This window comes from Myiozetetes cayanensis, unplaced genomic scaffold, assembly GCF_022539395.1.
Source record: "Myiozetetes cayanensis isolate MyiCay16 unplaced genomic scaffold, myiCay2020 scf2-11, whole genome shotgun sequence".
NCBI classification, from domain to species: domain Eukaryota; kingdom Metazoa; phylum Chordata; class Aves; order Passeriformes; family Tyrannidae; genus Myiozetetes; species Myiozetetes cayanensis.
Window position 1 is genome coordinate 171,027 of NW_026087411.1, and position 12,720 is coordinate 183,746.

At 43.6% G+C, this 12,720-nt stretch overlaps 1 protein-coding gene across 2 annotated transcripts in view; it reads left to right on the forward strand.

Annotated features, from left to right (window-relative positions):
• CFAP61 (cilia and flagella associated protein 61) overlaps positions 1 to 12,720 on the forward strand; it is a 91,040-nt gene that overhangs the window by 17,681 nt on the left and 60,639 nt on the right. For both annotated transcript variants that reach the window (XM_050315758.1, XM_050315759.1), the window contains 7 exons: positions 279 to 466; positions 2,770 to 2,809; positions 4,284 to 4,423; positions 7,896 to 8,022; positions 8,334 to 8,411; positions 9,445 to 9,651; positions 11,515 to 11,649. In XM_050315758.1, the coding sequence (XP_050171715.1) occupies positions 279 to 466; positions 2,770 to 2,809; positions 4,284 to 4,423; positions 7,896 to 8,022; positions 8,334 to 8,411; positions 9,445 to 9,651; positions 11,515 to 11,649 (915 nt within the window). The remainder of the gene's footprint in view (positions 1 to 278; positions 467 to 2,769; positions 2,810 to 4,283; positions 4,424 to 7,895; positions 8,023 to 8,333; positions 8,412 to 9,444; positions 9,652 to 11,514; positions 11,650 to 12,720) is intronic.

A 12,720-nucleotide genomic window follows, 5' to 3' on the forward strand; every position in this document is an offset into this window, starting at 1 on the left:
ATGAGGACAAGCAGCACTACTGATTTCCTGGCCCCTGCATGGGCCCACACGTGTGCCTGCTGTGGAACGTGGATCAGAATCTGCTCTGGCTGGGGTCTGGAGGGAGATGGGCAGAGTTAGTGGTTGGGTGAACTTTCCCATCCAGTTGCTCCTAAGCAGTCAGGCAGCATAGGGGTGGGACTAGAGGGGTCCCTGAGAGGAGAGACAGCACGGGGGCCTTAACTGACAGAAATACTTTCTGAAATGTTGTAAGTAATTCTGTTTTGTTCCTGTTGCAGGAAGATGAGGCCATGACTGTTTCCCAGACTGAGCTGCCACTGGATGATGGCAGCACCACAGATTTTAACGCCTCAGAGACATGTCCCTTTGAGACTGAGGAGGAAGGAGATTTTCGTCCAGTGTACAGAGGAGCTCCAAATGCCTTCTGTATCCGTCTGTTATGTATTGATGAGGCTTATGAAACCAGGTGAGCATGAATAACTTGTTACCCCACTGATAACCATTTGCCAGGTTACATTTTTAGAACAAATCAGGAAGCAACAGCACCTGCTGCAGTTAGGTGGGAGTTTTTCTGACCCCTTTTTTTCCTGTTTCTTTTACTTTCAGTAGTAACTTTTCAACCTCCAGCTGCAACTTCTCATCTCTGATAGGCCTGTGGGGACAAAAAGTGAGGGATTCAATTTTTGTTGGAAAAAAATGTTAGTTGAAGTTACGGAAGAAGGTGTCTTCTTCCCTGAAGAAACACTAATTCCAAAGCTGACTAGCTGTGAGGGGAGCCAAAGGTCACAGTACTAGTCATCTCCCTGGGTGGGGCAATAGAGCTGGTTTTAGCTCTACAAGTCATTCTAAACACTCAGTCTCCCATTACTGAGAGGAACTGATTCCATATTCTAGGATCCACTACAGTGGGGGATAAAGGGTTTTTCTTTTAAGATAATTGATGCTGTCCATGGACTCTTAGATCCTGGTGGATTTGAACAGAGCTGGAAAAGGGGTATAAATGCTTATTTCCTGAATTTCTCTGTACACTTGGAAAGCAAACCTATATTCAATCACATCAACAGAAGCTTCTTCAGGAACTTTGTCTCTTTCTGATCATAAATGAGCCGTGGTCTTTTTAGAGATCATATAAAGGCAGATTTTTTGCTCCCTTTTGACCCTCTGTACTTTGTATCTACCATTGTTTCTGTTCTCACTGCATTTATCATCCAGTGCTGTGATCCCAGTCTCTTTTCCCTGGAGACATCTCTGGAACAGTGTGGATTCCAGGATGGGTATCTAGAGAAGATAACATTCCTGTCTGAGCACTTCTCCTAAGATTAGGTCTTGCAAGATTGTTTCCTCACAGCTGAGGAATCTGTAGATCTGTTTTCAAATATTTCGCTTGTATGCTTCCCTGGCTTGCATCTGCTTGGTCCTTCTGCTTGTACAAGAAACATTAGCAAAGCAAATATGTGTTTAAGAGGGCAGGAAGTAATCCTGACTACAGCTTGGAATCTTGTCCCAAGGTTTCTCCTGCTGGCCCTGCAGAGCATGGTTCAAGTGTAGGTGTGGTGGCATCTTAGCCCTGAGGGAAGTTTGCTCCTGGGGAATCGTTACCCAGTAAAGCTACTAAACTTTCCATCTTCTAAATCCGGAGGTGTTATGTGCACTTTGTTAGTGCACTGAGAGTGAAATGCAATGAACTGAACTGCTGGTTTATCTGCAGACATTCAATACCTTTCTAAGCCCCCTGAAAAGTCTTACACCTCTATTCTCGTGGTCCTTGCTACCAAGAAGGTACTGGATACCAGAGAGAGAAAACTACCTTGCAGTGGCATTTCCCTTTCCCCTGCTTAGCTATTCTATTAACTAGTTTTAAAGATGTATTATATGGGTGAATATATAATACCCCAATCCTGATCTGTACTTATATCTTGGTTGTAAGTTTTCATTCAGATATAGATGTTGTAATTAGAAACTTCTCTTTTCAGTTAGATTATTGAGGTAGTTAAAGGGAACTTAATTATAGGTCTTGGGGAAGGGATTTATCAGTGGTTTTAAGTAACATCTCTATACTGAACTTCTTCAAAACATTTTACACAATGGAAAACTTTTATAAAGCTTCGTCTTAACTTTGGGCTTAGAGCTCTTTATCCTTATACATGGGAGAAACAGGAAGGATTTGCTAGTTTCTCACTCTTGTACAGTTTCAGACTGAGATGTCACCATTTGCTGTCACCATGGAGAAGAGAGTGGGATTGCTCTAAGTCAGTAGGTGAGAAGTGGAAAGAAGTGTTCAAAAACAATTCAAAGTATTGATGTTCCTGTTAGTCTGCTAAAGCACATCTGACAGGTTTTCCGGAGTGGAAAGTCACAGAGCTCTTGCTACTCTGGCTATTGTGGAATAGAACAACTGCTGTTGTAACCTCAATGTCTGCTATATACTAATGCTGCTGTGACAGTCCATGAATGGCTTCTAAAAACTTGGAGTCAACAGGATGAGAGCCGGTGTTGGTTTGGGTTTTATTTCCCCCTTTCAGTGAAGAGCCTCTTGTTTTGGTATTATGTCAAACCCTCTGGTTATTGTTGTTAATAGCGGTGCTTTAAGTGCTAGAAGTCAGAAATTGCTGTGCAGCATGCATGTCAGTGGTTGCTTATTGATGATCTATCAGGACTGTCTGATTAGCTGTGAATAAATGTTCCTGCACTTACAGGGCTGTAAATATCACAATGTGTAGACTCTGACTGATCTGTGCTTTATTTACCAATGTCTGCTCTTGGTTGCAGGTCACTGGATTTTTTGCAGTATGCTTTTGAGGTTTTCCCAGTGAGTATAATGAAAGTTCTAAGGCTTGTGTGTGTGGGTGGTGGGACAACAGTGCGGTTGGCAGCCAGAGGGTTTGGGTCTGCTGCTCAAGGGAGTCAGTGCCCACAGGAGTGTGCTGTGCCTGCTTACCCTGGCCTGAGTTACTCCTCTCCTTGACTACTTCTGGACTTCATGGATTGCATACCAAAGTCCTTTGTCTATCATAGAATCCCAAAATGGTTTGGTTTGCAAAAGACCTTAAAGGGCATCTCTTTCCACACCCCTGCCATGGGCAGGGACACTTTTCACTAGCCCAGGTTGTTCCAAGCCCTGTCCAGTGTGACCTTAGACACTTCCACGGATGGGGCAGCCACAGCTTCTCTGGGCAACCTGTGCCAGGGCCTCCCCACCCTCACAGCTGAGAATTTTTTCTGAATATCTGATTTAAGCCTACTCTGTCAGTTTGAAGCCATTCATCCTTGTCCTGTCTCTCCATGTCCTTATAAATAGTTTTCCTAGTCTGTTCTGTAGGGCCCTCTCATAGATACCAATTTAGAAAGGAGATGCTTCAAACTCCTTTAAAAACATGTATAGATCCAGAGTGTACCTAAATTAAAAGTAAAATCAGGAAAAATGTATTAGGTGGAGTTAAAGCCTATACAAGTGGTATTAGGGAGCTCCATAGTATTTGCCTATGGACTGAACAGTGGCGCTGGGAATTCTGACACTGGTGAAAGGGAGCACTTGAGCAGTAATGGATAGTTATTTGTGGCAGGCAGATTTAAGGATACTCTTCTTCCTCAGAGAGCATTTGATGGAGACTTCTGTATTGCTTTGCACCTCTGCAGCCTTTACAGCACAGGTCCCTGGACAATTGCATGGACTGCCAATACAGTGTCTGTGTGTGCATACGGACACCAGCAGTGACAACTCTGGGACAGGCTGGGCGTGGCTGTGCTCATACACACTTGTGTTCATAGCCTGCTGTGCCTGCACAGTGGCTGTGCAGGACTGTAGGATGTGCTGCACTTGTCCATGGTCTCACTCGGCTGTAAGGGATCCCAGGCAGACACACATCGTCCTGAGGTTGTGCTGCAGAAGGAAAGTAAGGTAGAAAAAAGGACCTTTTAAGGGAAAAGATAAGCCCTTCAAGGTGTGGTGAGGGAGATAGTGTTCCTGCTAGGCAGTTGGACTAGAGGATCATTGTAAGTCCCTTCCAGCTGAAATATTCTACTGAGGAAGAAAAGAGTGGGGGAGGAAGGGAGAATGGAAAAAGGGGACTGCTAGGGAACATCAGGATATCAGCTAAAGAATCTTTACCATAGGGGCTAAACCCATCAGTTCTGTTGTGCTGTCCAGGCAGAGCAGTGCCTGGGGTGCAGTGCAGTGTAAACCCCATGATCAGCGTTGTCTGTCTGTTCTAGTCAGGGGGATTTGTGTGAAGCTTACACAGATCATCAAGAGCCTCTCTTTATTGCCTGCAAATCTTTTTCAGGACAGAGACTTCTGTGTCATCCTGGTGCCCCATCATGTACTGGAGTTCCCCCTGCTGCAGAGTTTTGCTCGAGCTGTCCCTTTCTGTACCAGCAGACTGGGTCGTGAGCTGTACGTGCTGCACCGTGCGGGATTGCTCACGTGAGTGTGTGCCTGAGACAGCACTGCTGTGCTCTGAATGCTGGGGACAGGCTGGCACCAGGCAACCTGGCACCACACAGGTGTTCCTTTGCTGGCCCAGGCCAACCTGGTGCTTCTGCGAGGTATGACAGAACATCTTGTAAAAGTGGAAGCTTGTTAAATGGCACAGAACTGTGCCTGGAGCAATGGGGAGCAGAGCTAAATACCTCAGTCTGTAGCAGCAGTACTGCAGCTGTCTGTGCTCCCTGTCCTGGGGTGCATGCCAGGCCCAGTCAGCTGCATCTCCACAGCACTATATGAGATAGTACAGTAACAGAATTGTATTTGTTTTTAGTGAAATGAAGTAGTAACTGACATGACTTCTTAATGAAACATAAATGAGGTAATTACAAGTGTGAAAGCAACCAGTCTTCTGATGCCAACATTGTATATAGTTTCCCTTAAGTAAAACCAAAGTTCAGCAAGAGGATTCCTTAAAATTTGTGTATACAGTGCTCAGGTAAGTAAGATGAACACTGTTGCAGACCAGCAGCTCCTTGTTGCTGCTGTGCTGTGGGCCAAGGCCAGCAGAGGAACACAGTGTTGTTTGGTCCCTGGAGTATGGGTCAGGCTGTGTGCCATTGATACCACATAGCCTGGTGTAGATGTAATTCTTGGAAACACGCTATGGCTCTTAAGAGAACTGCGGTCCATGATTCTGGAACGTGCACAACACAGCAGTAACCTCACTGAGTACCTGTTTTATAGCACTTCTCTTATTTTTGGTGTTGAATCACTTATTTCATGCCTTCAGTTTCTGTGACTCTCTGAATGCTCCTGTAGGCTGAGATACTGGGGAACTGGGGAACCAAACCTTTCTTGCTTGTGACTTCTGTTATGTGGAGTGAGTGTTCCAAAGCTTTGTTTGTATATCACACATGTCCTGGCCCAAACACCAAGCTGAAATTGTGGCACAGTTGGAGGCTTTCTCTTTCTTTGTGTCCTAATGTAGCTAAATAATGTGTGGTTTCAGAGAAATACTTCTGGTTGAATTGCATATTTGATCATCTTTGGTGGTACACAAATAGCTCATGCAGGACCTGGCCAGCTACTCTTGGACCTGTGCAGAAGCTTTTTACCCTGGGATGAAATTGGGCTTCTGGGTCCTGTGTAAGAATCCAGCTGGCTGGAGAGAAAGCTCCTGGAGTAATTCCTGGTAGTCTCAGGCACAGCTGCTCAGTAATACACCAGTAGGGTTGGGAGTCATATGTCCTCCTGTGATTCTGATCAAAATTAAAGTGGTTATCAAGGTTTTTCAAAAAACCCTCACAATTCCAATTAAACTCCGCATATTCCAAATGAACCAACCCTTCCATGAAAAAAAAATAGGGTCATTAGTAACATTTTCCAAATCCCCTGCAGCTGTGCAGGATAGTAAGGAAAAATAGCTATTCATTGAGGTTCAGCATCAGAAAAGCTTTGGAAGAGACCAGATGACGCCTTTGGAAAGTTTCTGGAGAACCAAGTCCACAGGGTTCAGCAGCAGGTACTCTCTTGGAAATAAGTGAAATCTGAGAAAGTAAGAGATGAATATGTTGTACTTACACCAATGGCTTTCAAAAGCATGTGAGTGAAAAGAAAGTCACAGAAAATGGATTCAAAGAAAAAGAGGGGTAAGAAGATGGGAACATGAAGATGTGAAAGGGCAAAGTCAGAAGAGGCACAGACACAAAATGGGCTCCTGATTAGTACAGGTTGTAAAAGGAATAAAAAAAAAAGTGTTAAGTACACAAAAAGCAAGAGTACAGCAAATGGAAGTGAGAGTCTGCTACTTAACAGTGAAGGAGAAAAAAATAACAGATGACAAGGCATAGGCTGAGATGCTTAATGGATACTTTCCCTCAATTTTCACTAAAAAGCATAATAGTGCCCTGGTCTCTGAGCAGTCAAAGGACTCGGGCATCTAGAATGAGTTAATTCATTGCTGTGAGAGAAATGAGTACAGACCTTGGATAGTCCTTCCTGTTTCATGCTCACAGTGGAGCAGTGTTTATTAAAAAACAAAACAACCCAAAAAGCCCAAAACAAAACCCCACAAAAGTTTCACCTTTTTATGTTTCTGTCACATTAAAGGTGTAGTTCCTTATTGGCACAACTGTCTTCCCTGGGCACGGGTGGGGAAGCAAAGCTTGCTGGGGGATGGCCTGCTCAGGGGCTGCAGTGTGAACCATGGTGCTGGTCCTGCTGGCCATCATACTCATCACTTGTTTGGTCTTGCAATTAATGGTGGAAATATGTTGGAAACTGGGGAAGCTAAGCTGATGCTTGCTGAGTTCAGGATTAGTTTGTAATTTAGTAATCAAATGTATGTTTTTGAGTACTTGGAAATGGTCAGTGGATTGAGCTGTGAAACTTCCCATAACATACCAGATACTTGGTAGGTTGGGGTTTTTTCAAAGTACCACTACTCTCCATTAAACACATATTCCACAGCATCCATCTCCATGGGAGTGGGACTGAGGCTGACAAATAGCAAATCTGCTTTTAAATTGAAAGCAAAAAGAACAGGAATGAGAATTTATGAGTTTTTAACTGTTGGTGAAAGAACTGAAGTTTTGGAAGTGAAGCTGTAGTTCAGTCCCTTGAACAGCACTCTACGAGGGTTTACTACACGAACTCTGTGTAACCAGGAAGGGCCACTGCCTTTAACAGACAATGGGAGAGCTGCTCAGCTGCTGTGGACTGCTACAGTGGAGGGAATGTTGCTGCTCATTAGTGGGGGAAGATGTTTCCTCACAGTGTATAAAGGAGTTAAGTGCCAGGATATTCCTGTCTGTAGCTAACATGTATACATTGCATAGGCATTTTGATACTGTGTCACTGCTGTGAGATTACTAATTGGCACTCTGTGCTTCTCAGAGGCCTTGCAGTCATGTAAATTTATCCTTGTGGTACTGTTTGAAAAACCAGGGCTTAACACAAACATTAGTAACTTGTTCTTGGGGAAATTCATGTTCCTGTCTTAGAACATGAATTTCCATTTCCAAGGATGACAGCTGGCTGTTTTATCTTCCTCTTCCCTTTTTTCTTTTACTTGCCTTTCTCTGTTGTTCTCCTTTGCCCATGTGCAGCAGTGTGTAGTTACAGATTCCACAGTCGTTTAAGGTTCTTTGCCTCCCTTTTCTGGTGACTCTTAGTCATATGAAGGCAGGTGATGCCTGTGGTTATAGGTCATCATTTGCCATGTGAGATAGGGCTGTAGGTGCACAAAAACTGAGTGCAAGTAAAGCAGGATTCTGGACCTGTCTCAAGTAGATGCTTGGTGATATCTTCTATTACTGTGCAATAAGTTATGTCTGCATTGGGAACAACAGTCATTTAGCAAAGAGTTTCAAGTTCTGCAAGATGTGGTAGGTTCTTGTGGAGGACATGTTGTCTTAAGCCTGGCAATTGTCTTTATTTTGTCACAGTGAACCTTAATTCTCTTTTTTAGGTCATTTAACGTAAGAAAGGCAACAACCAGTGACCTACTTGGTGTCAAAACACTTGTTGAAACCCTTAGTTTGAGTGAAAAGATATGGAACGACTCCAAGACATTCACTGAGGCTCGCCGGGATCCCGTGAGTATTTGTTGTGAACACCGGTACGGTTCTTTCCTAAGATCAGGAGCGAACCCAGGCCTGTAGCAACTGGGTCTGTAGCAATCCTGTGGCAGGGAGATCCAAACTGAAACTTCAGTGTAGGAAAGGTCTGTGTGTCCAGAGTCCAGCCACACACACTACTCAAACAGTGCTCCTCGTGGGCAGCACACTGCTTAAACTGGGGTGATGCCTCAAAGGGACACTGGGAGGAGAGTGGTTTCAGCTGTGACTGCTACTGTTAAAAACCTTCTGCTGAAATCAGATGTGTATCTGTTGCTCTTGCCTTGCAGGATGGGATGCCAGTACAGGCTTTTGTAGCAGAAGTTTTGGATCAAATTGTTGGTGTTTCTGTCATCAGGGATGAAATGGTAAATTCTGTTTGTGTTCCATAAGCAGTTGCTTGGCCCTCACACTAAAGGCTGAGTTTTGTACTTGCCACTATGTGTGCCTAACAGTGTCTGTAAAAACACTGCTTCTAGAAACTCCCTTTCTCTCTTTCCCAACTGTGTAGAACGTATCACTCCCCTTTTCTCACGTGAGTGGCACACAGATGAAAAAATCATCCTATCATCTGCAAGAAGTTGCTGATGTGTTGTGGAAGTTTGCCTGCTGCACTTTTTGGTGCTCTAGCACAAAGCCATTCTGCCCCTAAATATGTTTATTCACTGATTTCCCCTCTAATTCCCAAGTCAATAAGCCACACGTGCTGTAAAAAGCAGTAGTTCTTCTAGATTTCCTTCTATAACTTTTCTCTCCAACAGTAGATGGAGTGATTATGAATCAGACACTGTAAAACAAAGGACAGCGTGTGCTGTAATAGAGTACAAAAGAGTATGTTGCATTTGCACATTATTATTGAAAAGTGAACACTTGCTAAGGCTTACTTGTGTGGCATTCTACTAGGACTGAAAAGGTGATTTTAGGTGGTTCAGCAGCTCTCATGGTCAGTTTTCAAGATAGAGTAGTCAGTCACTTTCCAAAATAGCTCTTAATTTAATTGAGAGCATTGAGATAAGAGGATATATTAACTGAGTGTATAAACTTGCAAAAATCAGCTTATCAGTTCAACAGGGAAGAATTTTTGGACTGTATTTCTTCCACAGCTTCCTCTTTTCAGCTGGAATTTGGTGAGAGGACAGCCCTCATCAAAGAGAGAAAACTGTCAAGACAGTTCTCTCTCTTGAACTCAGCAAAATCTGTGTCAGACCTTGGTGGAAAAGGGTCAGATTTGCATCCCTTGCAAATGAGGGCAGACAAGCTGCAAGAATAGGTTTTGATACAATGAAATTTAATTGAAAACAAAGGCATTTGATGTGATAGGAAGTGACTCATTGACCCTTGCTAAAATCCTGTCAAGGTAGCTGCTGATCACTGCTGATTTCCAACTTTTTCACTTTCCAGGATATTGAGTATGTTCGATCACATTACAACATTGAAGATTTTATTCATTTTAATTGCCACCAGCAAGAAGAACATGGACATCTTTGCCACTTTGTCTTAAATCCTGTATTTCATCGCTATACAAAACACTTTCTAAAGGAGATTCTTCGCTTGGCACACAAATCTACTCTTTACTATCCCATTTATCCACAGTATGTGGAAGGCAAGGTAAGGAGAAAATAATTTGTTTCTTGTATTAAACACTGCTGCCTTTGCTCACTTTTTTTTTTTTTTTTCTTCTGTGAATGACTGTAAACAGATGTTTTTGTGACAACCTGCAGCAAACTCCTTTCTGTTCTTCTTGCTTGACATAATCTGCACTCTGGGCACAGCTGTCACGTAGTGGGGCTGATCTGTGCATGTGAGTCCAGACCCACCAGTGTCTTGAGCAAATGTGTGGGGAAACAGAGGTTGGAAGTGTCCTTGGCCTTGGCTCTTTGCCCAGCGTGAGGATAATGTACTCTGAGTAAATGCAAAGGGTAATCTTAAACACATATTGGTGGCTTAAAAACTCTTCAGACGTGATTTAGGCACTCTAGACACTTTCACCAAAAGTCAGTGGGTCTCAGGCACCTCACTGACTTTGAAAATGCGACTTGTGTTTCTGTAAGTGTCACAGGAGAGCCATAAGAACTGGATTTCTCCTAATGGGGAAAATTCATTTCTAAGGAGAATGTAATATGTAGAAGCAACCCAAAAGATTCTTTCAGAAATACTCACATGTGCTGTGTCACTGGTCTGATAGAAGAGAACGCAAGGTAAAACTTCAAGCCTGTGTAACCATCTGAGGTTACTATCTGACCCAGCCTGATTACCTGGGCTCCTGCCAGCACTGCTGGAAACACAGGGTGCATCCCGAGGGTAGTTCATCCACTGCTCATACCTGCCTGTCTGAGCATAGACAGAACTGCCCCCTGCACACACTCCCCTCCAGCCCGGGGGCTCTGTATGGCCGGCTGGACTGAGCCCCTGGAGCTGAGATGGTAACTGAGATGGATTCTGTCCTTGGTGAATTGTGTGGTGTTGAAATCGCCACCAGTTCTCATGTAGGAATTTTGCCAGGTTAGACCTGGGTACATTTGCGGAAGGACGTGTTCTCCTGTGTACCCTTGTGGAGCTGTTAAGTGCTCCCTTGTGGAACTTGTGTCCCTACGTAGCGTTGGGTTCTGAGGTTCTGGAGAGGCACTTACAGAAATGCAGTTCAATGGCAGTGGATGGAAGAGAAAAGTTAAGCCTTACTAATGATTCCAGTTTGGCCTTTTTCCTGGCTAGAGTTCCTCTGAATTACTTTAGTGTGTCATTGCTCTAAAGTGGTAAATGTGATGTTTTACTCAGTTTTCAACATAGTAACATCAAGTTTTTTTTAATATTTGTGGATTGAGTGGCACTTGAGTGTAACTTAGTTTGCATTAATGTTCATTCTGTATTTCCTGTAATTCTCTTATTTCTTTTTTCCTTTCATGTTGTAAATTATGCCAGAGCTAGTCATGCTGTAATGGACAGACACAGCTATTTCTAATGATCCAGGCTGTTCACATGAGCATTAGGGTTTTGTTCACTTCAAGTTTCTGCTGGTGTATTAACATTTATCACTTGGATGAACTAGACATCTCAGTCAGTATAGAATTTCTATATAAATTCATCACTGTTCTTTGCCAAGCAAGCAAAGGTTAGCAGTGAGCAGATAACATGGCTTAATGAGGTCAAATCAAGCTGATTCATGATCACTATGGAGAAAAATATCCTCCTGGGGAAAATACTTGTGCTGAAAAATCCCATAAACCAAACCACTTGTTTATCTGTCATTCCCACAGAGATAGTAATGTAATTACTCTCATAATTATCTTCATTAGTGTCAGGAATTATCTGCAATTCATTCCTCTGCTCTGAGTATGTTTGTTTATTTGCTGATTTTTGTCTCAGATTTAGCCAACAGAGCTAAGAATCGTGTGCTTGCAGAGCCGTGCCGCAGACATCTGTGCTGCGCTGTTCTGACATTCTCTCTGCTGAAATATGGATCGTGTCTCTCAGTTCCAGAGCCCCTGTGCCCATTCCCTGACATCTGCCCTTCATTACATGGCTCCCGTGCGGCCCAGACGACAGATTGTCTATCCTCTGCGAGAGCTTGGCAAGAACGCTCCGTCAGAGCAGCTCTCCAAGGATCAGGTGGGTGACAGGAGCAGCAGCAGGCAGGGGGCACGGTGCCAGCTCGTGCAGGGCTTGGCAGATGGGATGGCATTACCAGCCCAGTGGTGATGGCTGCTCCTCAATTACACGGCCGTGGGCTCTGTACCCTCCCCGTGGCCAGGCTGCAGGGGCACACCCGGCACCCTCTGCAGCCGCTGGGCAGCCACGCTCCTGCACTCTGGGCCTGCACTGGAGCAGCATCAAACTCCCAGCACACGGGAGATGCTCTGCCTTGCTGTTTAGCCCTTCTTTCTGCTAAGTTTATTTTAGTGCTGTGCTCAGCAAATGGAAAGAAGACAATGCTGTGCTTCTGACTCTGTAGACATTGCCTAACTCAGGTTTTATTTTCAAGTCCTAAAGTCAGATTTCTTCCATGCATGAGACCAACCCTTCAGGAACACTTCAAAGCACCAAGTTGATTTAACAGCAAAGGAAAAGATTGACTTTGTTACCAAAAATTCTTATTTGTGTAGAACTGGTGCAGTCTGGAGGTTCTAAATGAAATGTCTCTTAAAGTTTCATCTGTTAAATCGCTTACATCTGATTCTCTTACATTTTTAAGTAACTAAAATGTGTGTAGGTAATTCCTCAAAAGATTAACCAGTGAAGCTAAAATGTTAGGAAAAACACCATTAGTGATAGATATTCTCCACAGGTAGCTGTAATTTCATGGAGAAACATGATTAGGGAGCTTTATTTCTGTACTAACTTCCAGTTGGCTGAGATGGGTTCCCATATAATATTTTTAGTGCTGTCCTCTTCTCAGTTAGTCAGTAGGTTTTGGCACCCAAAACTTAATTAGGCAGCAGTTGGCAAAGCAAAATTCAGAAAATGGCTGAGGCCATTGGTCTGAGCTTGGCTTTGTTGAATAGTCTTCCCTCCACATGCACATTCCACCTTTATCTTTTCTGCAGAATGAAGTGTCTGATGCTTTTCTTTAAATTACTTTGTATTTTATCTTTATAGTGAGCTGTTGCTCTCTTACTAAAAGAACTCATCTTAGCATTTTGGTTGAAGCTGGAAAATCTCAGAGTTCCTGTGTTTGAAAGA